Source organism: Phycodurus eques, chromosome 16 (genome assembly GCF_024500275.1).
Source record: "Phycodurus eques isolate BA_2022a chromosome 16, UOR_Pequ_1.1, whole genome shotgun sequence".
NCBI classification, from domain to species: Eukaryota; Metazoa; Chordata; class Actinopteri; order Syngnathiformes; family Syngnathidae; genus Phycodurus; species Phycodurus eques.
The window spans coordinates 23,672,482-23,697,493 of NC_084540.1; the positions used below are offsets into that span (position 1 = coordinate 23,672,482).

A 25,012-nucleotide genomic window follows, 5' to 3' on the forward strand; every position below is an offset into this window, starting at 1 on the left:
ATTTGTTTCAAGGAATCTTGTATTTAAGTCATTTGTTTTCTTGTTTTGTCGTTAATTTTTTTCCTTGTCGTTTTTTAATTCTTTCTTGTTTTGTTTTGTCGTTTTGTGGAAACAATTTTCTTTTTGAAAAATGTTTTTCTGGTTTTGCCTGGATTGTTTGGCCGCGATGACGTCGAGCGCCTGTCTGCCGGCAGATGGCGCCCCCGCGACGTGACCAGCGCAGCGGCAAGCAGGAAGTGGTCTTCCGGGGGAAGGGGGTGGGGGGCAAGCAGGTCTCGGAGATGGGCGGGGCCAAAGAGAGGAACCTGTTCCACATGCGCGCACGCGCGCGCACACACACACACACACACGGAAAGTACATACACACAAGTACACGACGAGTACGCGGCATGATTCCTCTTGCCCTTCTCCTTGGACTTAAGGTAACACGAACTACTTCTTACTCCACTTCTGTGGGACAAACATTTTTCCATCTCAAGCGTGTGAGCGGACTAGTAGTTGAGTTGTGCATGTAGTTTCGTTGAAAACGGTTTAGCAAACGAAGAACTAAAGAAAGCAAGGTAGGAAGTTAGTGGTGCGTGTTTTTTGTTGGCTTGTTAACGTTGAGCTCCTGTTGTGTGGTCGGAATGTGTGGTTGGGTGTGTTTGCTTGCCTGCACGTCGACCGAACCCTTTCTTCACTCTCTCAAAGAAACAAACAAGTACAAGTACACAAATGTCTGCTTTGAACTCTCTCAAAGTTCGAATACTAGCAAGCATGCTTACGGCGTACTAGTAGTACAAGTAGCAGCAGCAGTTCCAGTGGAACTGGTCGTAGTCATAGTGTTCGTAATACTTTGAGTGGTTGTAAGACTGTTAGAATCAGAATCATCTTGATTTGCCAAGTATGTCCGAAAAAACACACAAGGAATTTGTGTCCGGTAGTCGGAGCCGCTCAAAGTACGACAATTGACAGAGAACGCTTTGGAGGCATAAAGACATAAAAAAAAAACCACAGTCACTGAGCCATAAAAGGTTGCCAGTAATGTGGTCCGATTCTTATTTTCTGACAATGTGCAAAAAGATGCAGAGTCCTCGAGCAATTAGAGCAGTTTGAAACGACTAAGGCGTAATGACCGTTGTGCAAAGGGCGCCGAGACTTCAAGAAAGGTATGCAGTTTAAAGTGACTCGTAGTGCGATCGTCCGGGACAGTGTCGATTGTGCAAATGTTGCAGATGCGACTCAGGCACACGAGTGGCCAGCATTGGTCAACAACAGATGGTGCCGAGACTACGACAGCGAGTGCGCGAGTGGCCCGACAGATGTGACAACAAACTCAAGACCAAAAAATTGGCAGCACGTTGCACTGGAATTGTAAGTGAACTGTTTCAGAAGTTAATGGCGAGAGGGAAGGAGATGTTGGAATGTCTGCTAGTTTTAGTTTGCATGGTTCGGTCGGGCCTACCTGAGGTACTCATTTCTTAGTAAACCTAGTAGTAATACTCTATAAGCGGTATCGGTGCTTTTAGTAGTAGTATTACCATTCATTTGCTCCTTGAGTGCAAGGTTTTGACACTTTGAATTTGAGTGTTTATCCAGTCGGAAAGTGAAACGTACAGTAAGAAAAAGAAGCTGCACTTGGATCTTCAAATGTCAGTCGTGTCAAAATACTCTCAGAAGTACTTGAGAGAAACTTGGGCTGTGTTCAAGAAACAATGTTTAATTGAAATAAAACACAGCTGCATCCCAATTACGAGACGTGTCGGCATTGGCGAGTGCTCCAATGTCCTGCAAGCTGGTCTAAAAAACGTGTTCTGGTGCATCCCTTGTTACTTTGCTGTGGTAGCACGGGTGTCGTCTCCATGACAACGCTTGAGTCACGAACGGTAATTGACAGCTCGTACAAGACAAAGTTTGTTGCCATGGCGACGCAATCTCGATACGAAATGACATCCGAACGTGTCTTTACTTTCTTCTCGCTTCAACTCCGCAAACGATTTCAACTTGACTCCTTTTGCGGCCTTTGACAAATCTCGTCGTCGCCTTTAACGCACCTTTCCTTAACCTTTCAAGATAACTAGCTAACTACATAGACCGATCGGTCGGTCCGTCGGTCGATCGATAGTACTTTCTTTTGTTTTCTCCGTGTCGACCAATCGGGACTGCCCGACGACAACGGCGTACAGCGAGCAGCGTACGTTTTCGTGGAGTATGTTTGTTGTCCTTCGCTCGCGTACGCTCGAGTGTCTTCGCATGCTCGCCAAGCGTTTCTGGAAGTCTTGTTGCCGCAAAGGGTTACGGGTAATATCGTGACGACTTATCGGGCGCGCCGGGATGAGCGCACTACTGCTGGGCTAACAATACTGAATGGCTTCTGTGTACGTCTGTGTTTTTTGTCCTAAAATATAGTTCTGTATTATGTCTTGTTTGCCGAAGTACGAGAATGGCTCTGACTGCCGGAGTCTGGGCCTCGAGTTCGACACCGCTGGCTTAAAGGTTGCACGCAGGCACTTTTTTCGAAAACCTTTCCGCCAAATACTTCCGGGTCATCTCGCTCGGATAGTAAAGGAAGGTTCCTGAGCAACAACCAGAATTCAACGAGGCCCCAAAAGTGCTTTGCCACAAATTTGGAGCTTGTGGAGTCACGTTGGAGGTGTTTGGGGTTCAGGGGTCATTGAGGACTCCAGGAGCACGCTCACTGTTGCTAGGTAACCTGACAGAGCCTCTTGACAGACGGATGCCACGGCCATTCGGAGGGCAGCGTTTCTGAGCGTGTGTCACCTGACACGCTTGCTGTCACCACAGGCCAAAGGTGTTTTGATGTCACATGACTTTCAGGTCTTCTCCCATTGGTCAGCAAACCTCACATTTATTCTGACTATTGACAAGTTTTCTTTGTGTGTGCGTGTGTGTGTGTGTGTGTGGGGAGGGTGTAGTCATGGGACAGGCAAACACACACACACACAGACACATAGAGGAGGGAAGGGCAGATTCCAGAGGCCTCCTGACACACACACACACACACACACACACACACACACACTCACTCACTCACACACTCACACACACTTTTTGAGGTGTGTCGGACGTCAGAACGTTGACTCAACAAGTAGATTTAATTGTCCTTATTAACTTGTATTTGTTGCGATCGGCTGCCGACCAGTTCAGGGTGTACCCCGCCTTTCGCCCGAAGATAGCTGGGATAGCCTCCAGCACGCCCGCGCGACCTTGCATTTGTTGTCATGGAAACAGAAGTATCGTGTCATCAAGGACAATACATAATACATTTATAAATGTGTAGGTCATTTTACACTTGAGACTATGTGAGTCCCAGGATGCATACGTCTGGAAACAATGAGTCCCAGCCTTGGAACAACGAGTCCTTGCAATTTATCATCACGGAGTACAGATACAGTCATCCTCCACTATATGACGATTGTTGCTTTTTTTTGTACATTTGTACAGAATTTTTGTGTTATGCATTGCTCTTGCTCTCAGGATGATATACAATATATCACAATAAACGACAGCATCATTGATGTTTTTTTATGGCACTGATGTTATGATATTATAAAGCATAATTCAAGTTCATACTTTTTAAGAACAATTAACTTTGAATTCTAAAGAATACTGAACATTAGCATTGTAATCTAGACCAATAAATGAAATATGTTAGATAAATAATAATTGTAAATAAACCAGAATCAGACTGTTCGCTAAAATTGCACGTAAACAAATATTAAACACACAGGAATAGAGTCATGAACCCACTAAAGAGACCTAAAAAAGTCTTAAAGCCGCCAAATTTGAATCGGTGAAAGTGCGATGGTGAAAGCGATCGGTCGTCGGTCTCTGTTTTCCCTGCGACTGACTGCCGACCGGCCCGTCACATACGCATAACTGATATGCGCAACATCACACAACTTCACCCAACATCACGCGACGTCGTAAAGGGAAGAAACAGTCGACTTTTCAACTTTGCTGAGATATAAAGCAGTTGAACTATTGTTGCGTGACAAAGACAGGAAGTGTGTGTGTGTGTGTGTGTGTGTGTGTGTGGTGCGAGCATCTCAAAGCGTGTCAGCCATTTTGCTGTGTCAAACTAACTGACAAACTTTGAACCCGAGCTCTCTGCCCTAACCCAATGAGTCACAGATAAACCGCTCACATCGTGTGTGTTTGTGTGTGATGGTGATGTCACTGAGGGCCGCCAGCCGCTGGGCGGGGCTTACGACTGACAGGAAGCAGACACTTCCCTCTGTAAACAAAACAAGGCTGAGATGCACCTCCTGCTATTGTTCTTTCACGGTGTGCGTGTGCGCGTGCGCACAAAACAATATGATATTCTATTTAGAGACTCAAATGACAAGTTTGATGTCATACATGAAAAAGTGTGTGTTGACCTGTGTGTTGACTGGCATGTGTGTGCGTTTGTGTGGTGTGTGCATGTGTGTGTTGTGGGTGTGTGTTGACTATTGTGCGTGTGTAGTGTGTGCATGTGTTGTGGGTGGGTGTGTGTGCGGAATAGTGTGCACAGTGTAGGTGTGTGTGTGTGCGCGCGCGTTTGTGTGTTTTTGACGTGTCCCGACAGGACGAATGTGCTGCTCACATTCCGCCGGCGGACATTTTGTGTACGTGCTGCCACATGTGACGTTCATACTTCCTGTCATCTTCTAGAGAGCGGATGGTCGCCCTTGACCTTTCACCCGTCACCTGTGGAGCGGCCACCTGTCTGTCGGCTGAGGGGCGGAGTCTGTTATCACCATGGCGACCCCATCCGCCTCGCTGGGCAGAGGTGAGTCTGCTTCATTTTGCCTCTTTAAGAGTTAGCGTCGACGTTAGCTGCCGGCAGGTCGTTTTGCATTCCGCCATAAAGTCAGGTTTTACAAATTGAGCATAAATATAGCATTAGCATTGGCAGAGATATTAGCCGTACTCAGTTTGTGTGTTAAATTTCGTGAATGTGTGTTTTGGCTGGCACGTGTGTGTGTGTGTATTGAGTAGTGTGTGTGTTTGTGTGACGCGTGGTATGTGTGTGTGTGGATATGTGTGTGTGTGTGTATGGTGACTAGTGTGTGTGCTTGCGGGTGTGTATGTATGTGTGTGTATTTAGTAGTCTGTGTGCTTGCGTGTGTGTATGTTGACAAGTGTGTGCGTGTGTCATACATGCTATTTTGAACTAATAACATGCCATTTACGTGAACGGTATAGATCCGATAAGTTTTTCCTTTCATGGGTGGGTCGCCGTCGCCAGTCGTCAGAGGCTGTTTCATACTCCTTGAACGCTGGCGGCGAGATCCATTCCACACATCCACCCACAGATGGAATTTCTGAATATTACTCCGCGGCGGATGAATATGCGAGCGCATCGGCCTGAGGTTCTGCCTGTGCGCTCGGGGCCTGCTGTGGATAAGTCGCAGGAGTTGACGAGACCAGAAAATCCGAAATCCTGAATCCCTCCTCTCCAGCACCCCTGAATAGACCTTACCAGGGAGGCTGAGGAGTGTGATCCACCTGTAGTTGGAACACAGCCTCCAGTCCCCCTTCTTAAAAAGGGGGACCACCACCCCAGTCTGCCAATCCAGAGGCACTGTCCCCGATGTCGACGCGATGTTGCAGAGGCGTGTCAACCGGGACATCCCCGCAACATCCAGAGCCTTCAGGAACTCCGGGCGAATCTCATCCACCCCCGGGGCCTTGCCACCGAGGACCTTGGCCAGCCGCTACCCATCGGCCGCCTCAGGAGTCCCGCGGGCCAAAAAGGCCCGATAGGACTCCTCCTTCAGCTTCCGACGGGTTCGGGGATCGCCGCCTCGACAGCCACCGACCGCCTTACGGCCACAGCTCCGGTCGGCCGCCTCGGCGACGGAGGCGCGGAACACGGTCCGCTCGGACTCGATGTCCGCCGCCTCCCCCGGAACGTGAGCAAAGTTCTGCCGGAGGTGGGAGTTGAAACTCCTTCTGACGGGGGATTCCGCCAGACCTTCCCAGCAGACCCTCGCGATACGCTTTGGGCCCGCCGCGTCGGACCGGCATCTTCCCCCGCCGTCGGAGCCGACTCGCCCCCGGGTGGCGATCGGTCGACAGCTCCGCCCGTCTCTTCGCCCGAGACGTGCGAGACCGATGACGCGACCGCAAAGTCGATCGTCCAACTGCGACCTAGGGTGACCCGCTGCCCGGTGCGCGTGCGGACACCCTCGCGCTTGAACACGGCGTTCGTTAGGGACGATCCGTGATGAGCGCAGAAGTCCAATAACAGAACGCCGCTCGGGTTCTGATCCTCCCAATCACGCCCTTCCGGGTCTCACTGTCATTGCCCACGTGACCATGGAAGTCCGCTAGTAAATCTTGTATTAATTAGGAAATGCGCCTCCAATTATCTAATTAGTGTACAGATGTTAATGTTAAATGTATTAAGCGATGGAGCGATGTTAGGGATTCTGTCACAACACAGAATGAACTAACTTCAAATTTAGAAATGGCCAATAAAAACCGATGGATTAGCCTTTGAAAAATGAAGTGAAACGGGTCCATCAGGTTTGGTCCATTCTTTTCCAGAATGAGAGTGCTGAAAGAGGAGGATGCTGTTCATGTGGCACAGCTTGAAGCAGGCATCAGGTGCAGGTGGAGATGGGCCTGCCTCAAGTTGGAGGCCAAAACAAAAAAGCAAAGAAATGAGGCAAATTTCATTTGAATCTTAAATTTGTACATTAACATGTACTTGAGTGGTGTAAATAGGTTTTTCTGGGAGAAGAATTTTTTTAAATGTTGCCTTATTGTAGTCTTCAGAGTCTTCCAGATTGCTTAATTTATGTTAAAATCCAAATAATTGTCTGCAGGGGCTGGTGGGGGGGGTGTCACCTTTTTCATGCCTTTGCATGTCTGGTGTGTGTGGGTGTGTGTGTGTCCGTCCGATGCGAAGATGTGCGCCTGCGCTGGTGGAGTTCTGGCACGGGTGTTAGCATATGGGTCATTAGCATATCATTTGATCAATAACCGTAAAGAAAAGAAGTGTAATTTAGTTTTTGTATGCTGCATTTTTGGGAAACGGCCACGCTTCAAGTCCTATTTTCAGTAAGTTCTTGATGATTTCAAACTTCAGGCATTTGATAGCAAACGCATCCCTACATGACAGTAGCCCACTGCAATAGACTTGTTTTTATAACGGCAAAGTCAAAAGTGCATCACGGTAAAGACCTAAATAGCTTGCTAAAAAGGGTGTGAGTTGCACAATTGACATGTGTTGCCCTTTGAACTTTGCAGATACACGCGCATAAATGATTCGAACTACTCATGAAAATGAAACCCTTTTCACCCTTGTGTCTTGATACATTTGTAATAACGCTAAAGACATGTAATAGTTCTGACTCTTTCACAAATTCAGGCATATTGTATGTGAGAAACTACACCATTGACTGTATTTGGCTATCATGTGCATGCAAAATGGCTGCCTCATCCTGCCACTTGAGCTCCCAGATCCCTCTCGTGTACGGCGACCACCTCATGAGTGACATTAACGCCAAAGACAGCTTGAGTGACGTTTGTCAAAGAAGCACAAAAAGCAACTCTTTGGACACTAAGATGCCTTTGTGTTCGTGTTCATGGAAAGCACGAGAAGAAGAAGCCATTGTTGCAAACTGGAGGCACTTTTTGTCGTCGGAGGGGAACAGCTGTGCGGTTTTCCGAAATCGAAGGCAGGAACCGACGTAAAACGGAGACCGGTCTCCGTGAGAGGAGTTCTCTTGTCGAATGACTGAGGTCATCAACGGAAAACATGTCGCTCCCCTCCTCTGTAGTGACCACAAATAGATACAAATCAGGTAGAAGACAAATATCGTCAACTACGATGTTGTCGAAGCAGTTGGGAGTGTGAGCTTGAATGTGGTGGTGACTTTCCTTTTTGGAGACTGAGAGTATACTGTACACATATACTGTGCTTTCTACGTCAAATCAGAATTAGGGCCAAGTTTTTTACTTCTTCCTCCGCCTATTCCACATTTGTCTTTGTTTGTTCCCCCCTTTTATCTTCTCCTGCGTTTGCCGTCATTCATCATTCCCGCCTCCCGAATAACTGCGAAGGGATTGAAAAAGATTTTTTGAATTTTGTTTTTTTTGTTTTTTTACTTGTTTTTCCTCATGGAACTATCTGCTGTTTTTCTCTATGTCTTTCTGTCTCCAAAGCGTTCTCTGTCTATTGAGCGTCTGTCGTCGCACTCGAGCGGCTCCGACGACCGGAGACAAATTCCTTGTGTGTGTGTGTTTTTTTTTTTTTTTGGGTACAAATAGACTCGGCAAATAAAGACGATTCCGATTCTGGTTCTGATCTCGGAGGTCCACCAGTTGAAGTGGCCGTTCGAGCCGCACTCCGCATTTTTCCCAATCTTGTCGCATTGCTATACTGAACTGTGTTGCGTTGTGGTGTGTGTCGGAGGTGTGGGTCTGGTGCTGGTGGAGTTCCAGTACGAGTACGAGGGCAGCGACGGCTCCCTGATCTCCATCAAGCCCAACGAGCGCTACGTCCTGCTGGCGAAGACCAACGCCCACTGGTGGCAGGTGCGGCGGGACCACGCCTCCAAATCGTTCTACATCCCGGCCACGTACGTCAAGGAGCTCCCGCCAGACGTGCCGTCCCCCCTGGACTTTGCCCGCCCACCCGCTACTGAGGCGGCGGCCCCGGTGCCCGTGCCCGTCCCCGTCCCCGTCACCGCAGCTCCGGAGGAGCCCGGCGGGACCCGAAGCAAACCTAGCGACGAAGTAACCATCCGGCTCAAACCGGACGCATCCGGCGTCTACCGGAAGACGGAGAACCGCATGTCTACGTTCGGCGTCCCGCTGGACTTTGTGGACTCGCCGCCGCCCCTCGCCACGGCACCGCGCCGCTCCGACACCCCTTCGGGTTCCGACGAGTCCGACGGCGTTTCGGGGAAAGACCTTCCCGAAAGCAAAGAGAAGTCGGGAAAAGCCCGCGTGCCCGGTTTCGGCCCGGCCGACCCGTCCGGCGCCCGACCCCACGTGCTCCCCGTCCCCGTGGACACGCCCACCGTACCCGAGGTGCGCTTCCACAAGGACTCTGAGGGCGTGCCCTCGCAGGAAGATCGAGAGGAAGCGGTGGCCGCGCGGCGAGCGATAGAAGAAGAAGAAGTAGAGGAAGCCATCGAGGCCACCGAGGACAGCGACGGCGAGGAGGAAAGCGAGGAACCGAAGGAGGACGAGTCCAGCCACATCTACGAGTCCATCCTGGACCTCCGACTGGACCCCCTGATTGGACAGCTGAGCCCGCCTCCGACCCCCGAACAGGTAAACGTTGCCGATACGACTGACGGCTTCTGAAGCTCCAACTCGCATCGTGTAGTCGGCGTGGATGCCGTCGGTAAGCCGGATTGTCGAGAAACCGATCGTCTGTTTACTCGCGCGCTGTCGGTTCGCTCGTTTAATGACGGGAAGGAAAGGAACGTTAGGCGAATAGTAAGAGCGCGTTTCAACTTGCTTCACTGCGGTCGGGTGCCGTGTCATGTCACATTTTACTCAGGTCTTCCAGCTGAAAGCAAAATGAACGCAAATGTGTCATACGCACTCTGAGACGGGCAACCCAGCCGAAGGGCGGGTCGGCCCATATCGATGACAAAGCGTAGCTCGAAATACCGCAGCGACGACGGCCCGCCGTCGGGATGCCCCCACGTACGGCGGGCGCCTCACGAGCCGTTTCCGGCCGCGGCCTCCGAGAGACGTCGGGTATCGGGCCTTATCGACGACACGCGGGCGTTGGGAAACCTCCCCGATCTTTCGGCACGACACGGCGCGTTGCGATTGCAATTTCTCCTCTGAGCAGACGAACGCGTCTGTCGTCGAGCGCCGCCAGGCGCCACGCGCGGCTTCGCGATTACTTGTCACGACATTTCAAATATCCAGTCGCAAGTGACAGTGTTTTGTTTGTGCTCCGGATTTTCATGTGCGCAAAACGCCGACCCCCCTCAGATCTGTCGTTCGGTGTCGGTGAGCACTTCTCCTTTGCCGAGACGATCCAGCCAGCTCGCAGGTGTGGCACGATAATTCCGCATGATTATTGCGCAGGTGGGCCTTCGGCTGCCCACAGTAAAAGGTCACGAAGAATGCCTCCGATGTTGCCGCTTTTTCCATAATTAGCGTTTGCCAGTCGGATCTCGCAAACTCGCCTATTTGCCGAAGCTATCCTCCGTTGCTTCCTGAAAACTCACCTATTGGCTATTTTTGTGCTCAGGCCAAAGCTCTGTCTGGGATCAAAGTTTCGTTTTGGTGCCGAGGAACTACGTCGAAGTGAGGAGGAGAGCTTCATTCAGACAAGCCATCGCTCCGTGTAAAAGCAAAGCGGTGCTTTGCCGCCACCTTGACACATCGAATAGGAACTTTCGTCGCGTGGGTGTCAGCGTCGATATCGACGTCGTGTCGGGACCGCGGTCAGTGAGGCGCCTTGGCTAATTTGAGGGCTTCGTCTTTTGTTGTCACCATGACGACAGCTGCTGGCTGTTAGAAGAAACCCGAGGGGGACGCGTTAAATATTCATCACCTTTAAACCCTGTGCGTGCGTGTGCGTGTGCGTGTGTGTGTCACAGTGATGATGATGATGACTTGATGAAAATGTAAATGTGTGACACGTATGGATTTGTCGTTTGTCTCGACACACTTGCAGGCCTGCGACCCCGCCCCCAACCTGCCGCAGCTGCCTGACCCCGCCCTCTCTGCCGTAGGCCACACGCCCTCCTCTTTGAGCAACTCCTCTGAAATAATAAGCCCCTCCCCCCTGAGCCCGCAGCACGGAAGACAGGTCAGTCCACGGCCGTTTTTGATTTTGAAACTAATCCTAATCATGCAGCGGACTCATTCGCCGCCAGCCCTTTTTTCCGGTTTTGGAGTTCCCCCGACTGCCGGCAGCCTTGCCCGTTGTCTTCTGTGAAAGACCAGAAAGAAAAGTCGGTCTGAAGCTTTTTCCGTTCTTTCGTAATCAGCGGTAGACGTGTCGGGCGGAACGGCGACTGACGCCAATGCCGAAGAAGTTTGACGCAAATATTTTCTGCTTTTGTGGCACCTCAAACGATCAAACGAAAAAGAAGACTGAGAAAGTGTTTTGATGTACCGTACAAATGTACACGACGGCGACACATACTCTGTTTTTAGCATACATTTATGTACTTTTCTGGAGTGTCAGGCGCCAAAACGTGTTTGCATTTGTCTTCCTCGTCATTGACACGACAAGCCGCATAATCTTTATCTTCAACTCGAAAGCTGCGCCGATCTCAAATCCAAAGCGATGCAACACGGCCCTCGACCGGCGTCTGTTTGGCATTACGGCGGTTTACAAACCTGAATTTCGCCGACGGGCTGCGCAAGACAACGTCCCGCGACGACCCCTCGAAACGCGGACTTGACGAATGAATAGAAACGCCGGTGGCAGTGAGTCAGTAAATAACATTTGATCATCTTCATCAGAAAGATGAGAAGGATTAAGAAATCAGAATTGAACAGTTTTTGTGTTTGTGCAATAATAAATAACAATACTAACTAATACTAATAATGATTAATACATTGGACGTAGGCCTGCAACTAACAATTATTTTACGAATCGATTAATCTGATTATTTGTTTTGATGAATCGAAGAATGGGATTAAAAAAACATTTTTAATGTTTGAAAAAACAGGACACTATTTCAAATTGACAGTGCAGAGAATGCACAAAATGAGAATGCGGATAATGATTCAGGTACCGGTTCGGTCCGTAACGTCCGTCAGAAAATGGGCAGAAATGTTTCTTTTTGTTTTCCAAAGTAAAAGCCGATGTTTGCAAATGTCTGCAAATTTGAAGAAAAAAACACTTGCTTTAATAGAGGACAACAGACACCAGAGAATATTTACTGTTCAGAGTAGTTACCCAAATTCTGACTTCGATACGATACTTGCCTAAAATACGCCGATACCGGTACTGAAACGATACCACAGCAAAAAGTTGAAACAGCAGTAAAAGCAGTGGAACCAAAACTGACAAAACAACTTCATTCAAAATATGAGGATTATCTTGAAAAATAATGTCATAAAGGAATTGTCGTTTTCTCAAAAAATAATTGGATTGTGTGTGTAAAATAGTACATGTATATACAGTATATGTATGATTATATACAGTCATGAAAAACAAATTAATCCTGCCCTTGTTTCTTCAATTTTATATTCATTTTAGTGCCTGCATGGTACTACTAAAGTTATATTACCTGGGGAATATTATTGAAGCTATCCTCCATTGGTCCCTGAAAACTCACCTATTGGCTATTTTGATTATTATCATGGACAATGGCTAGATCTCAGCTCTTCGAGTCTTCTGAGCTATTTGCCTTGTCATCATTATCTATCTGTCTATCTATCCATCCATCCATCCATCCATCCGTCCATCCATCCATCTCCTCCCGCGGGCCGCGGGCGTGCTGTAGCCAATCCCAGCTGTCATCATTTGTCCCAATAAATGTACCTTTGGTTTGACCAGGCATTAAACAAGAAATATTAACAAGAAACTGAAGAAACAAGGGTGGTCTATTTTTTTTTCTCCCATGACTATATTAATGTATTTCTATTTTTATATCCTTTTCTTTACTTCTGCATGATATAAGCTTTTAGTATGCAGTATTGTCATTGTGCGTCCATTTTCCTATATGCGCAATGGACGCGTTTATGGGCTAGCGTGAGATAGGCGGTGCATAGAGCAACAACTTCAAAATCCGACCAATCAAAGGGATGCATCGTGCAACTGCACCGCTGCACTGCCGGCCGGCACTCGCGAGCAACCAATCTGGTACCGTGCTATTTTGCTATCAAAATAACTGTTCGGTACAGCGTTCGCTCGTTTTTTGCGGTGAATGGGGACCACAACCCCCCGCGGAAGGTGAAAAACCGCAAAGTAGGATTTGCACCCATCCCCCTCCACCTATGAATTTTCCTGGATGTGTATGTGGGTACCAGAATGTTTAAAATGTGTAAACAGTATCTATGCTTTACATATTGGAGACATAAATTACAACAGTACACTGTATTTACTTAAATCTTAACTTCTAAAACCGTATACAGTAATTAACATTCATCGAGATCGCCAACAGAGGCACGCTTCTGAGGCCGTACCTTTTCGGAAATTTGTGGAAGCGGCCTTTGCTGGCTGAAAAGTCTCGACCTCGAGGAGGCGAATCGCTCCTGGCGGCGCTCGTGCCGGCTCGAGGTTGGTCGTCATCGGGCAAGGTTGGCTCGGAGAGATCTTTGGCCGTTGGCCTTCGGCCTGATCATATTCGTGCCCAAACTCGGTCTTTTCCCTGCAATCCACAACGCCAACGCAGCTTCCGTTTCCACAATTCTCTTATTACGCGGAGTTACCGCACGTTTGGCTTCCTTATTGAAGCAGTTTTGCTCCCTCTTTCTTGACGTAGCGCCCTGTAGGTTCATTCGCGCCATACTGGCGTGCCACAGATTCTGAACTTGTGCCTTCTTTGATCTAATGTAAAAGTTTCCCTTTTTCGCTGGTGGTCATCATCTCCTTCTTCCTCTTGGGCGCAGCGCTTCGGCGGCATTGTGAGGGCTTGCTTAACTGATCCCAAACGCGATCGCTTCAACAAAAAAAGTTATTGCGAACACCACAGCGTGGACGACGAGACTGGCGAGACACAACAAGGGAAGATGTCGGGCGAGGCTGCGACGACTCCGAAAAAAAGACGTTTTGCTTGTCGAACTAGCACCTGAGCAAAATAACAGATCATCGAATACAGTAGCGTAGTAGGCCCAAGTGTTCAGCCCAAAAACCGATTCCTAACAAGTAGTTTTGCTATCATTAGAAGCCAATGCAACATAATGCACACTTTGAATGTTAACACTGCACTTAAATGTAGGAAACTAAACAAATATAAATTGAAATAAAATTGCACCTAAATAAATGTTACAAAACAAACAGTTCTGTATTTCAAGCTCAAGGTTTAGGCAGTGATTATTTGGCGTACTACTAGTGATGCTCGCACCACACTTTGAGAATCACTTTGTCACTTTTTTTCCACACCGTGGATATGCAGATTACGGTCCACGTACTAGTGCGCTCTATCCTCAATTCAGGGCGCTCGACGAACGTTTTTTGTTTTGTTTTGTTTTGTTTTTTCACTAGTAGTGCCACTTTTGGCCTACTAGTACACAATTAACCCTTACTAGTAAACTATGCTGCACAAGTACCACTAGGAGGTCCAACTAATTGTAGCAGATAAAGTGTGACTAATAAGTTCTACTAGTGTGCTGAATTGTGAGGACAAACAGGGCACTAGTACATGACCGTGAAGCTGGACGTAGGGCCTAAATGCTGAAGGACTTCCATGCAGGACGCTTCTGAGGTTTGGGAGCAGCTGATGGACCAAAATTCTGGAAGGCTCTACTATTACAACCGGCTCTCTGGCGCCACCTCCTGGAACGCGCCGACACCGCACGCCGCAGCCGATGAGGCCGGCGGGCCCGACGACGGCCCGGTACGACCTCTGTGGCGCAGTTTGAAGGTCACGGATCGCCTTACCCAACTTGGCTTTGATTGTGTGTGTGTGTGTGTGTGTGTGGACTGAACCTGAAGCCGCCACTGCCAAAAGAAGATTATCCTGTAGACCCACACGACAACGACACCGTCTTCACAATGGTACCTCGCTCGCTCGCACGCAGTCACTGTGTTGGGAATCACTGACTCATTGCGTACTCCCTAATGACTATATTGTGATTTTTGGGAGGACCTTTTTCCTGACCGATGTGAAAATCCGATATTCGGGATGAAGGAGTGCGCCTCGGATGAACGTTGTCAGCGATGTTTTCCGCTGCAGCGGACCACCGCGTACTCGCCGTTCGGCACCCGGAGATTCGCATATTTGCAGATTTCCAAAAAGAATCATAGATTTTCTTTCAATTAGATTTCCTTCTTTTACTTTTTTTTGTTTCTTTTTTTCCTCCTTTGGGTAGGGGAACCAACCCCCAAAACACTTACTGGCGGTTTATCCTTGCTTATTGAAGATTTTTTTTGTGTTTAAAGAAAAAGAATCACGCTTTATTTTTTCCAATGTAATTTTAACGGGCCTCCATCGTTGGTGGATTTTGGCTACAGTTTGCAGCCTCTTTCGGAAGAATTGTTCATAAATTAGGATCTCAAGGCACCGCTGTATCGTGATTCGGGAGTGGAATTGCGAACACCATCATTCCTCATTCCTTACTCCCGAATTACTCCAAATTGGTTTTAGTGGACATTTGAGGGCACTATGTCGGAGGTCCGCGATACAAAAAAGAGTCAGGAATAAGTCAGTGATTCCCAACGCACCCTTGAAATGGCAAAACAGGAAGTTGAAACTGAACACTTACAAAATAAAAGCACTGAAAAAAGATGATGAAAAAAAAACCTTCCCGTCCCGTCTCCATGACTACGGATGCTGCGGTTTCCCAGCACGCTCAGCAACTCTCGATTCCCAGAGCGCACCCGGAGCCGCGAGACGGCGTCCGGACGGCAAACGGGCTGTCGGATCAGCGGTCGCCGTGGCGACACAGCGTGGCCGAGGACGTGAGTGGCGGCCGATCGCGCGACGGCCGGCGTGGGTGAACTGACGAACTCGCTTGTGTTCTTCAGACGTTTGCGTCGCAACATTGGAGGAACGTCAGCGACTTTGCGCACGACAAGAGAGACTCGCCCGAGAGTACGCAGGTATACGTGCGAAATATGTTCGCACAACCATGTAAACACACACATATATACACACGTGCATACAAACACATCCACGCACACGCGTACACTTGCATGTACTCAAACGCACACACACATTACCCACATACGAAGACACACACAGAAACATGCACGCATGCATACACACACTTTCACGCACGCTAGGTGTTGACTCCGTTTGTCGATCAATCGACAATTAGCCGACATTGTCACTGCACGATGACGGTTCGACTAATGGCCTTGCTGAAATCGGCAGGTGTTTGGTCCACGTAACAAAGGAGCAGCGGTGCCTCAAGCAAAATTGGACTCAAAACGGGACCGGTACGCAAGGTCACCTGCAAAATATAAGAAATATAAGAAATGTAAGAAATGCGCATATACGCGCCCGTCCGATTGGGCTAATGCTGTCGCTAGCTGACGAACTGTAAATCCTCAGCACCGAACGCGTTCGTTGTGTTACATGGGTTAGTGTTAGAGTTTTACAAATTTCAACTGTGCCTTGAAGGTACCTGACTGTGATTGGATGAAGCTGTCGGGGGGGGGGGGTTAAGGGCGTCGAAGCGGCTAGGGAAGGAGAGAAGGAGCCTTTGCGCAGCCATTTCTTTTTTTATACAAAAATATCAATGATGTCATCAATTAGTCACCGACGACTCAGCTATCATCATCCTAGCGTCGACTACAAAAAACTGTAGTCTTTCGACCCCTAATGTGCGCGCGCACATAACACACATACATGCACACCCACACGCACACACACACACACACAAATGTACATACGCACACGCACATCTGGGTGGCGGCGTGCTGATGATGTCATTGTGTGTCAAGCTCTGTGATAGGTTGAGACTGAGGAGGAATCTGTCCAATCGCAGCACAGACTCCCAGCAGGTACACGCAGTCTTGCGCTGTGATTGGCTGCTGACGACCGTTGCGTTTTTCTGCCTCAAGATTGTTGGTTGCTATGGGAACACCTTTGACTCACACTCCACTAACCTTTGGGGTTGCGGGCGCCCCCCGGCGGTGGTCAGCCACGTCGCGATCGTGTGACTTCCTGTCTGTGCCTGCAGGGACACCTGCTGGAGAAGGCGGGAATCGTCAACAAGACCAAAGTCGTCGATAACGGCAAGAAGATCCGGTGAGACTTTTTTCGTGTCGTTTGTTGTTGTTGGTTTTTTCGATGGTTTTTGTCATCGTCGTCGGTCCGTTGACGTTGCCGACAGGAAGAACTGGAGTCAATCGTGGACCGTCTTGCACGGCGGCATCCTCACCTTCCACAGGGACCCCAAGTCTGCTCCCAGCAGCAACATGGTGACTCGCCTTTCACCTTGACACCCGGAGTTGCTCCTGGCACAGTCACTTGACTCTCGGCTCGTTCTTTCCCATCTCGTACCGTCCCGTCGCGTCTCTCCCCCTATTACGAAGGCCTCGCAGATTGTTCCGGAATACACGGTGGAGCTGAGAGGAGCTTCGGTGTCCTGGGCGCTGAAGGACAAGTCGTCTAAGAAGAACGTGCTGGAGGTTAGCCTGGTTGCCGTGGTGATGCACCATGTGATCATGTAGCTGCTCTCTTGATATGCCGGTGTGCGTTTGTGCGTGCGCGCAGTTGAGGACTCGTCAAGGTTGCGAGTACCTGATGCAGTACGACACGGAGAGCATCATCGCCGATTGGCTGAAAGTCATACAAGACACCGTCCGACAGCTGGTGAGGCAAAAACACACACACACACACACACACACGTGCGCGCGCACGGACACAGTAAGCGTGGAGGCGTTTTCCAGGAGCAGGAACACGCGTCGGACGACGACGACGACGCCTCCTCGGACAAAGAGGACAAAGACCGGAAGCGGGCGTGTGAGTGCTTTCGTTCAAAGACGCGACCCCGCGGCGCACGCCACTGCGATGATGTCATGTTTTTTGTTTTGTTTTTTAATTTAACATCCTATCGTGCGTCGGCAGCCAACAGAAGTTTGTCGGGCGCCGACACGGAGCGGACGAGAGTTCGCACCAAACTCCGACGCTTCCTCCAGAGGAGGCCCACGCTGCAGAGCGTCAAGGAGAGAGGTTACATACGAGGTAAGCGCACCAAGGAACGAAAGTTGATGGAGTCGTTCGGATTTTGGACAAACATGAAGCGACGACAGCGTAGTTCTGCCCGACGAACGTGAGCGCGCTTCATTTTGTTGTCGCTTGTTGTGTGTAGACAACATGTTTGGCTGCCATCTGGACACGCTGTGTCACAGGGAAAACGGCACCGTTCCGAAATTCGTAGACAAGTGCATCAGAGCAGTGGAGAGGAGAGGTAACGCGCGCACATATAAACATGCACGCGGGTCATCATTGAGTTGTGCTGATTCATGTTCCAAAGCTCTTAATGAGACGTGTCTGCGTGCAATTGCGCATGTGCGTGCGTTCAGGTCTGGACGTGGACGGAATCTACCGTGTGAACGGAAACTTGGCCGTCATCCAGAAGCTGCGCCACAAAGCCGATCACGGTAATCGATCCGTCGCTATACCGATTTTTAATGGTACACAAGAAAGTTGACAAAAAAATCCACGCTAAATTCCGCACGGTAATCGCTCATTTATGGCGGGGTTACGCTCCGGAAGCCCCTGCTGTAGGCACAAAAGCAACCATTTCTCTAGCTATATTTTCAAACTTTACCACCCTCCCCACACTCTGCCATACTCTCATCAACACTTCCCATCAGTGCTGGAGCTATCCAATATTTTTACAATCGATTATTCTACCGATCATCTCGGCAATTATTCAAGTAAGGCGGAGGTATTATTTTTCGGCCGTGCTCGTGTTCTACACTGCGCTACCTTTGCCTTTGAATGTGTGTGGCTTTAAAAGGCGGGGCCCGTGAGTGACGTGGGAGTCGGCCAATGAGGACGTAGACCGGGCTGGCTGCTAACCGGCTAAAGGCTTCTTTATACTGGCGCGGGCGGCGACCGCGCTGACGTCACTGCGGCTGTCCCGCGTCCAGTTTGCCTTTATACTCGCGCTTAACCCACGCGCGCAGTTTGGAAAATGTACCGCGGTTCTCCTCGCTGCTTGCTGCCATTGGCTCGGACACCACAGGGCGGAGTTTCCTCTGCATTTTTTGGGCCATTTCCGGTAGGCGTTTTTCCTTTCCTTTCCGGAACAAGGAACAAAGCAACAACAATGGCGACCGTGGAACAGAGACTGCTAGAAAAAGTGGACCTAGATGACCAGCTGATACGTTTCATGATGCTGCAAAATCGATCGAGAAGGCGGCGGCGTGGGTGCTATGTGGAACCGAGGGGAACGGCGAGTACGTCGTCGCGGCGTGTGACTATAACGGACCGGTCACGTGAGATGATCTCCGCGGCATTCTACGCGAAGCTCCAATTTTTGCCGCGTGCGCGTCACGTGGTGCAATGCGGGCGCAGGAGCATGAAGGGGCCTTAAGTGTTAGCCAGTCTGCGTGTTAGCGACAGCGTCGGTTGTGGCCGTGCGACTGGTGGACGAATGTGCTCGTGACGTGTTTCATTCGTGTGCGTTTGTTCAATAAAGCGATCGAAAGTGCACCGGCGGATGCTCTATCCAAACCACCTGTTATGGAGTACGCCTGGTTCGAACGAGTCCGCACTCCGGAGTTTCTGTCTTTTCTCCTGGCTGGCGCTTATTGCAGGCTCAGTCTGCAGTCCCATGAGTCTGTGTGGAAAAATGATGAGTGCGAAGCTTTGAGGCTGAGAAACCCACCAGAACAAATGAGAAAAATCCACTATCCAGAGAGACTGCGAAAAGTGAACCGCAATATGGCGAGGGACGACTCGGGAGTAGAATATCGTTTACTCATTCCCGACTCCCTAATCGCCATCTCGGGATTTTGATACAGCGGACGATGGAGTTGAGTCAGCATTCAAATGAGTCCCGATGGAACAAATGTGATTTTTTTCAAGATGCATTGAGTGCACGACAATAGGACAGAACCCAAAGTGGATGATGATGACACCATCGTCGTGTTCTTGCTGCGTTTCAGAGGAGCATCTGGAGCTGGAAGACGGCCAGTGGGAGGACATCCACGTGCTGACTGGAGCCCTCAAGCTGTTCCTCAGGGAGCTCCCCGAGCCGCTCTTTCCCTTCAGCTTCTTCGACAAGTTCATCGCCGCCGTCCGTCAGTCCAGACCCGCCGCGTGCCCGCCATTTTTCTTTGCCAGCTTTTTGCCATTCGACACAATCGTTTGTTCCAAAGTCGAGGCTCGCGACAAGCCGATCTCAGAAGACGAGCCGCGGCGTCGCGGTGGAATCGAACGCGTTCGATTTCATTGGAGCGCTCGCGATAGAGAAAAAGCTTGACGTCGCTGAATGTCATTCAACTGCAATCGATCGTCACCAAAATTTGGGTGAACGTCTGTACGTACGCTCACGTCGATCTCTGAAAATATCAGACCGATCGCACCGATATTTTGGATTTTATGGACGTCTTCCTCACGCACACACAATCGCACGCAATAGACGCTCTATATTTATTGAAAGAATATATATTCCGTCAATGTTTGTGATCTCCGGGTGAATTGCTTGTCACGTTGTGCGGAGAGCGTCCGCGGATCGTCCCGCTGAAAGCGAGAGCGATGTTTCGCTTCCCGATCGGCGCTCGAGCGGCCGACGCGTCAAATGAAGCCAAATGGAGTTCGGCCGTGTAAACTACCGATTGGCAAAATCCTACGCGTCGAAAACCAAATTCAGCAGATTATTCTGAGAGGAGGCAGAAATGTTTTGACGCCGGCTTTAGAATAGAACATCGTGGAAAAGCTCGTTAGTGGGGCGGTGAGCCATGCGGGCACTTCTTTGTCTTTGAGAGGCGCGACGGCTTCTCCGTTTTGGATACGTTCCCGCTGTCGGAATTCTTTATTTGTTGGGCTTTAGCGTATTGCGCAGCGGGCTCGGAGCGCCGCGTCCGTGACGTCGCGCCTTTTTCCGCTCGGCATTCCGAGAGCAGCGACGCGTTTGGCTAGCGATGCGTTTTCGATGCCTCCGGTTCGGCGACAAGATCCCGGTGGACGCTTTCTTTCCGGCATCGCCGTTCGACAGGTTTTCCTCCATTGGAACTGTAGGTTTGATGAGGAGAACTGTTTTGGTCTCCTCAGAATAGATGGCAATATCAGGACGCTTTGCACTTTTTGTCATCGTGGGAGGGAAGACCCCTTGCCTTTGTTCCTCTTCGGTTTGGAGTTTCCAATGGTTCGCCATCTGTAGGAGGTTGTTCCCATCCTTCTTTCGAAGCGTCAGCGCTGCATTTACGTCACGTCGCCACATCAATCTTGATAGTTGAGATCAAGGTACCAAAGTGAGCTATTCAAAGGGTGAAAATGCTGTGAAATCACTCCGCCGAGCCCCCTCCTCTTGGACGCGCCGTCGCCGCTTCCGACTGAACATTTTTCACCCCGCGACGTTCCGTCGGGTCGTCGGCGACACGCTGCCGACTCTCGGTGCGCTGTGAAAAAGGCCTTCGGCGCAAATATCGGATGCTGATCTTAGCACGTGCGTTCATATGCCGGAAGATTGATTGTACAATATTGCATTGAGGTGCAAGTTTCACGTATTTGATCCTCAACAGGACCAATAAATGTCCCGGTTGAATTCAAATTCACAATCAGAATCCTCTTTATTTATCCTCTTTAAGTATGTCAAAAAGACACAAGGAATTTGTCTCCCAAAAAATTGAATTATCATGGAAAAGTTTATTTATTTCCATAATTCCATTCAAAAAAGTTAAAATTTCATAGATTATAGATTCAAGGCCCACAATTTAAAACATGTCAAGTGTTTATTTGTTTATTTTTTTTACATAATTTGGCCTTCCAGCTCATAAAACCCACAAAATCAAGAAATGAAAAACGTGAAAATTGTGAAGAAATCATTATTTAGTTCTCACTTCATGTAGGGAAAAAAAAGAAAAGAAATGAGGGTCACATGAAATCAATTCAAATATGGTACTTTCAAAAGGATATGTTCATCTTCAGTACTTGGTTGGGAATCCCTTTGCTTGAATCACTGCCCGGATGCGCCGTGGCATTGAGGCAATCCGCCTGTTTCATTGCCTGGGAGTTATGGAAGCCCAGATTTCCTTGATGCTTGCCGTCAGTTCTTCTTTGTTTTGGGGTCTGGCGACCCTCATTTTCCTCTCGGTAGTACCCCTTAGATTCTCAATGGGGTTTAGATCCGGCGAGTCGGCCGGCCAGTCAAGCACTGGGACGGCATGGGCATCAAACCAGGTTTTGGTGCCGCAAGATGAAATCTGCATCTCCGTACAGATCCTCAGCAAAAGGAATCATGAAGTCCTCTCAAACATTCTGGTAGACTCCTGAGGTGAAGTTTGATTTAAGAAAGCAGAGTTTACCAACAACTGCACTGGACACTGCACCCCAAATCATGACCGACTGGATATTTCACACTGGACGTCCAGCAGCTTAGGTTCTGTTCTTCACCCGTCTTCCTCCAAACCCTCGGACCTCGATTCCCAAATGAAAGGCACGCTTTACTTTCATCGGAAAAGAGGACCTCGGAACGCCGGCCGACAGTCCGGTCCTCCTCGGCCGAGTTGAGACGCTTCCTACGTCGGCTCGGGCTCAGAAGCGGTTCGACCCGGGGAACCCGACAGTCGTAGCCCGTCTCCCGGATGCGTCAGAATGTGGTGGTTATTTAAGCTGTGACTCCCTCCTCATTCCACTCTTTCTGGATCTCTGCTAGATACTTGAATCTTCCCTGTTTGATCATCTGGTGAAGCCCACAGTCATCTCTTTTGCTAGTGCATCTTCTCCTGCCACATTTTGTCCTTCCACTAGACTTTCCATTGATATGCTTGGAAACTGCATTCTGTGAACAGCCAGCCTCCTTAGCTATGAACCTTTGTGGCTTATCCATCTTCCAGAGGGTATCAATGATGGTCTTCTGGCCAGTTGTCAAGTCTGCAGTCTTCCCCATATTGAACCCATCTAAGAAAATTGAACTAAACTGAAGCAATTTAATGACACCTGGGGAACCCTGTGCAGGTGCTTTGAGTAGATGATTAGTGTGTGACACTCAGTTGAAAACATTTATGGCCTGCAAAATTTGGGCTGACTTCTTCACGGGTTTCACATTTTTTGAATTCCTGATTTCGTGGGTTTTATGAGCTGGAAGCCCAAATTATGTAAAAATTTAAAAAATAAATACTTGAAATTGTGGGCCCTAAATCTATAATGTATGAAAGTTTAACTTTTGGAATGGAAAAAATAAACTTTTCCAGAATAGTCAAAATTGTTGGAAAGGGTCTGTAGGATGGAGCTGCTCTAGCATGACAATAGACCAAAAAATTCCTTTGAGACATAAAAACACACTACGGAGAGTCACTTGTCTTCTAGCACATTAATGGCAAGCGGGAAGAAGCTGTTGGAATGTCCGCTGGTTTTAGTTTGCATTGTTCGAGAGCGCCTACCTGAGAGAAGGAGCCGGAAGAGCCGGTGACCAGGATGCGGAGGGTCCGAGAGGATTTTGCATGCTCTTGTCTTAGTTCTGGCGGCGTGCGAGTCCTCAAGGGGGGTAACGACGATTTTCCCGGCAGCTCTAATTGTCCATTGCAGTCGGAGTTTGTCCTTTTGTCGGGCAGCGCCAAACCAGACTGTGACGGAAGAACACAGGACAGATTCGATGACCGCTGTGTAGAACCGCCTCAGCAGCTCCGGTGGCAGGCCGTGCTTCCTCAGAAAAGCCGCGGGAAGTACATCCTCCGCTGGGCCTTTTTGAGGACGGAGTTGATGTTGGTCTCCCAGGCCGATGACTGCGGCGTCGTCTGCAAACTTCAGGAGTTTGACAGTCGGCTGCGTTGAGGTGCAGTCGTTCGTGTAGAGAGAGAAGAGCAGCGGAGAGAGGACGCATCCTTGGGGCGCCCCGGTGCTGACGGTGCGTGTTGATGAGGTGGTTTTAACATCATAAAACCAAGACGGCATCCAACAATTGATCAGCAGAGCGAGGCTTCAAACAGGAAGTGACCATCAGGAGTTGCAACAGAGTGACCGGAGGAGTCACAGAAAGGTATCTAAGTGGGCATCATTGGCAATTTTCGTGGATCAAACACCTGGTGTGAATTTTGATGTAACTCCTTCTTGTCAAAGAGCAAAAACGTTTGAAAACATTCAACAGTTCGGCATTCAAAAGAGGACACGAGCTGAAATGAAGTCGACCTCGAAAGGTTAGATAGAGTGCATTCGAAGTTCTTCCTGAAATTTCACCCCGAACCTTTGACCCGGGTTGCGTTATGTCAAACACGACTCGTCCGGGAAGCGTTCACGCGAGTTGTCGTCGAAACGAACGGCCGCCGCCACGTGTGACCTTTCCACCTTTTGGCCCACAGAGGTTCACGACTACAGCCTGCGCGTGTCCTACATGAAGGACCTGGTGCGCTCCCTGCCGCTTCCCAACTATGACACCATGGAGCTGCTCTTCAAACACCTACGCAGGTGCGTGCGCCGACGCGCGCCGACGCCCTCCGACATCCCTCCGACCTCCGGGTGTCGTCTTCTTCTTCTCGGCACGCAGGGTGGTGGAGCACAAAGACGGCAACCGGATGTCGGTCCAGAGCGTGGCCATCGTCTTCGGGCCCACGCTGCTGCGCCCGCAGACCAAGTCGGCCGACGTGGCGGTCCACATGGTCTTCCAGAGCCAGATCGTGGAGCTCGTGCTCAACGAGTTCCACGCCATCTTCGTGCAGAGGTAGCGCAGGACCGCGCGCGCGACCTCGCCGAACCGAGATTCGACACGAGAGGCCGTCGAGCTCCGGATCCTTCCGGAAGAGGAGGAGGGCCCGCGAGTGCCACGAGTTCCACTGATGTCCCAGAAAGGAGAAAAGGAAGACTTGCGATGAGATATGAAAGACAGATGACATCATCACCCGATAGGATCAATGGCAATGAATTGATCCACATTTTATTGCGAAATGTTCACGACTTCCTGTGCTCGATTGTGGTTACGCTTTCAAAGATAACGTTAAGTCTTCAAATGACAAAAAGCAACGTTTCTACCAGCAGCGACGTCGAACTTGTCAAAAAGAATGTACGATGATAATGTTGAAAAGGGTTCACTGTCAATTTCGTTAGTTTGATTTTCTGACACCCAAAATATTTTGTGCACGTGCGGAATGAAACACTTTGAAGACAACATCCACATATAATTTTTGTTTCGACTATTTATCGTAGTGTCGTAACTTAAATGACTCAGGCAAGTGTTTTTTTTTTTGTTTTATTATTAAAAAAACAAGTATTGAAAGAGACACGTAAGCGTATGCTTTTTGTTAAAG

The 25,012-nt window shown here is 49.2% G+C and overlaps 1 protein-coding gene across 1 annotated transcript; it reads left to right on the forward strand.

Moving 5' to 3' along the window:
* The first annotated feature begins 322 nt into the window (after nucleotides 1–322).
* On the forward strand, nucleotides 323–24,958 carry arhgap27l (Rho GTPase activating protein 27, like). The gene is made up of 20 exons (XM_061699631.1): nucleotides 323–422; nucleotides 4,657–4,774; nucleotides 8,411–9,276; nucleotides 10,646–10,780; nucleotides 14,343–14,486; nucleotides 14,585–14,647; nucleotides 15,437–15,550; nucleotides 15,617–15,691; nucleotides 16,538–16,597; nucleotides 16,777–16,844; nucleotides 16,930–17,017; nucleotides 17,132–17,227; nucleotides 17,313–17,411; nucleotides 17,489–17,561; nucleotides 17,667–17,783; nucleotides 17,911–18,009; nucleotides 18,125–18,202; nucleotides 19,718–19,852; nucleotides 24,071–24,176; nucleotides 24,256–24,958. Exons 2-20 carry the CDS (start codon nucleotides 4,744–4,746, stop codon nucleotides 24,431–24,433), a joined length of 2,625 nt encoding a protein of 874 aa, XP_061555615.1. The 5' UTR covers nucleotides 323–422; nucleotides 4,657–4,743; the 3' UTR covers nucleotides 24,434–24,958.
* The last annotated feature ends 54 nt before the right edge of the window (nucleotides 24,959–25,012 follow it).

Bases quoted from the DNA above. Each gene is read 5' to 3' on its own strand.
- arhgap27l (XM_061699631.1), top strand. From the start codon at position 4,744: ATGGCGACCCCATCCGCCTCGCTGGGCAGAG. The intron at 14,487-14,584 runs GTACGACCTCTG...CTGAACCTGAAG, and splicing joins GCGGGCCCGACGACGGCCCG to CCGCCACTGCCAAAAGAAGA. The intron at 16,598-16,776 runs GTACACGCAGTC...CTGTGCCTGCAG, and splicing joins GCAGCACAGACTCCCAGCAG to GGACACCTGCTGGAGAAGGC.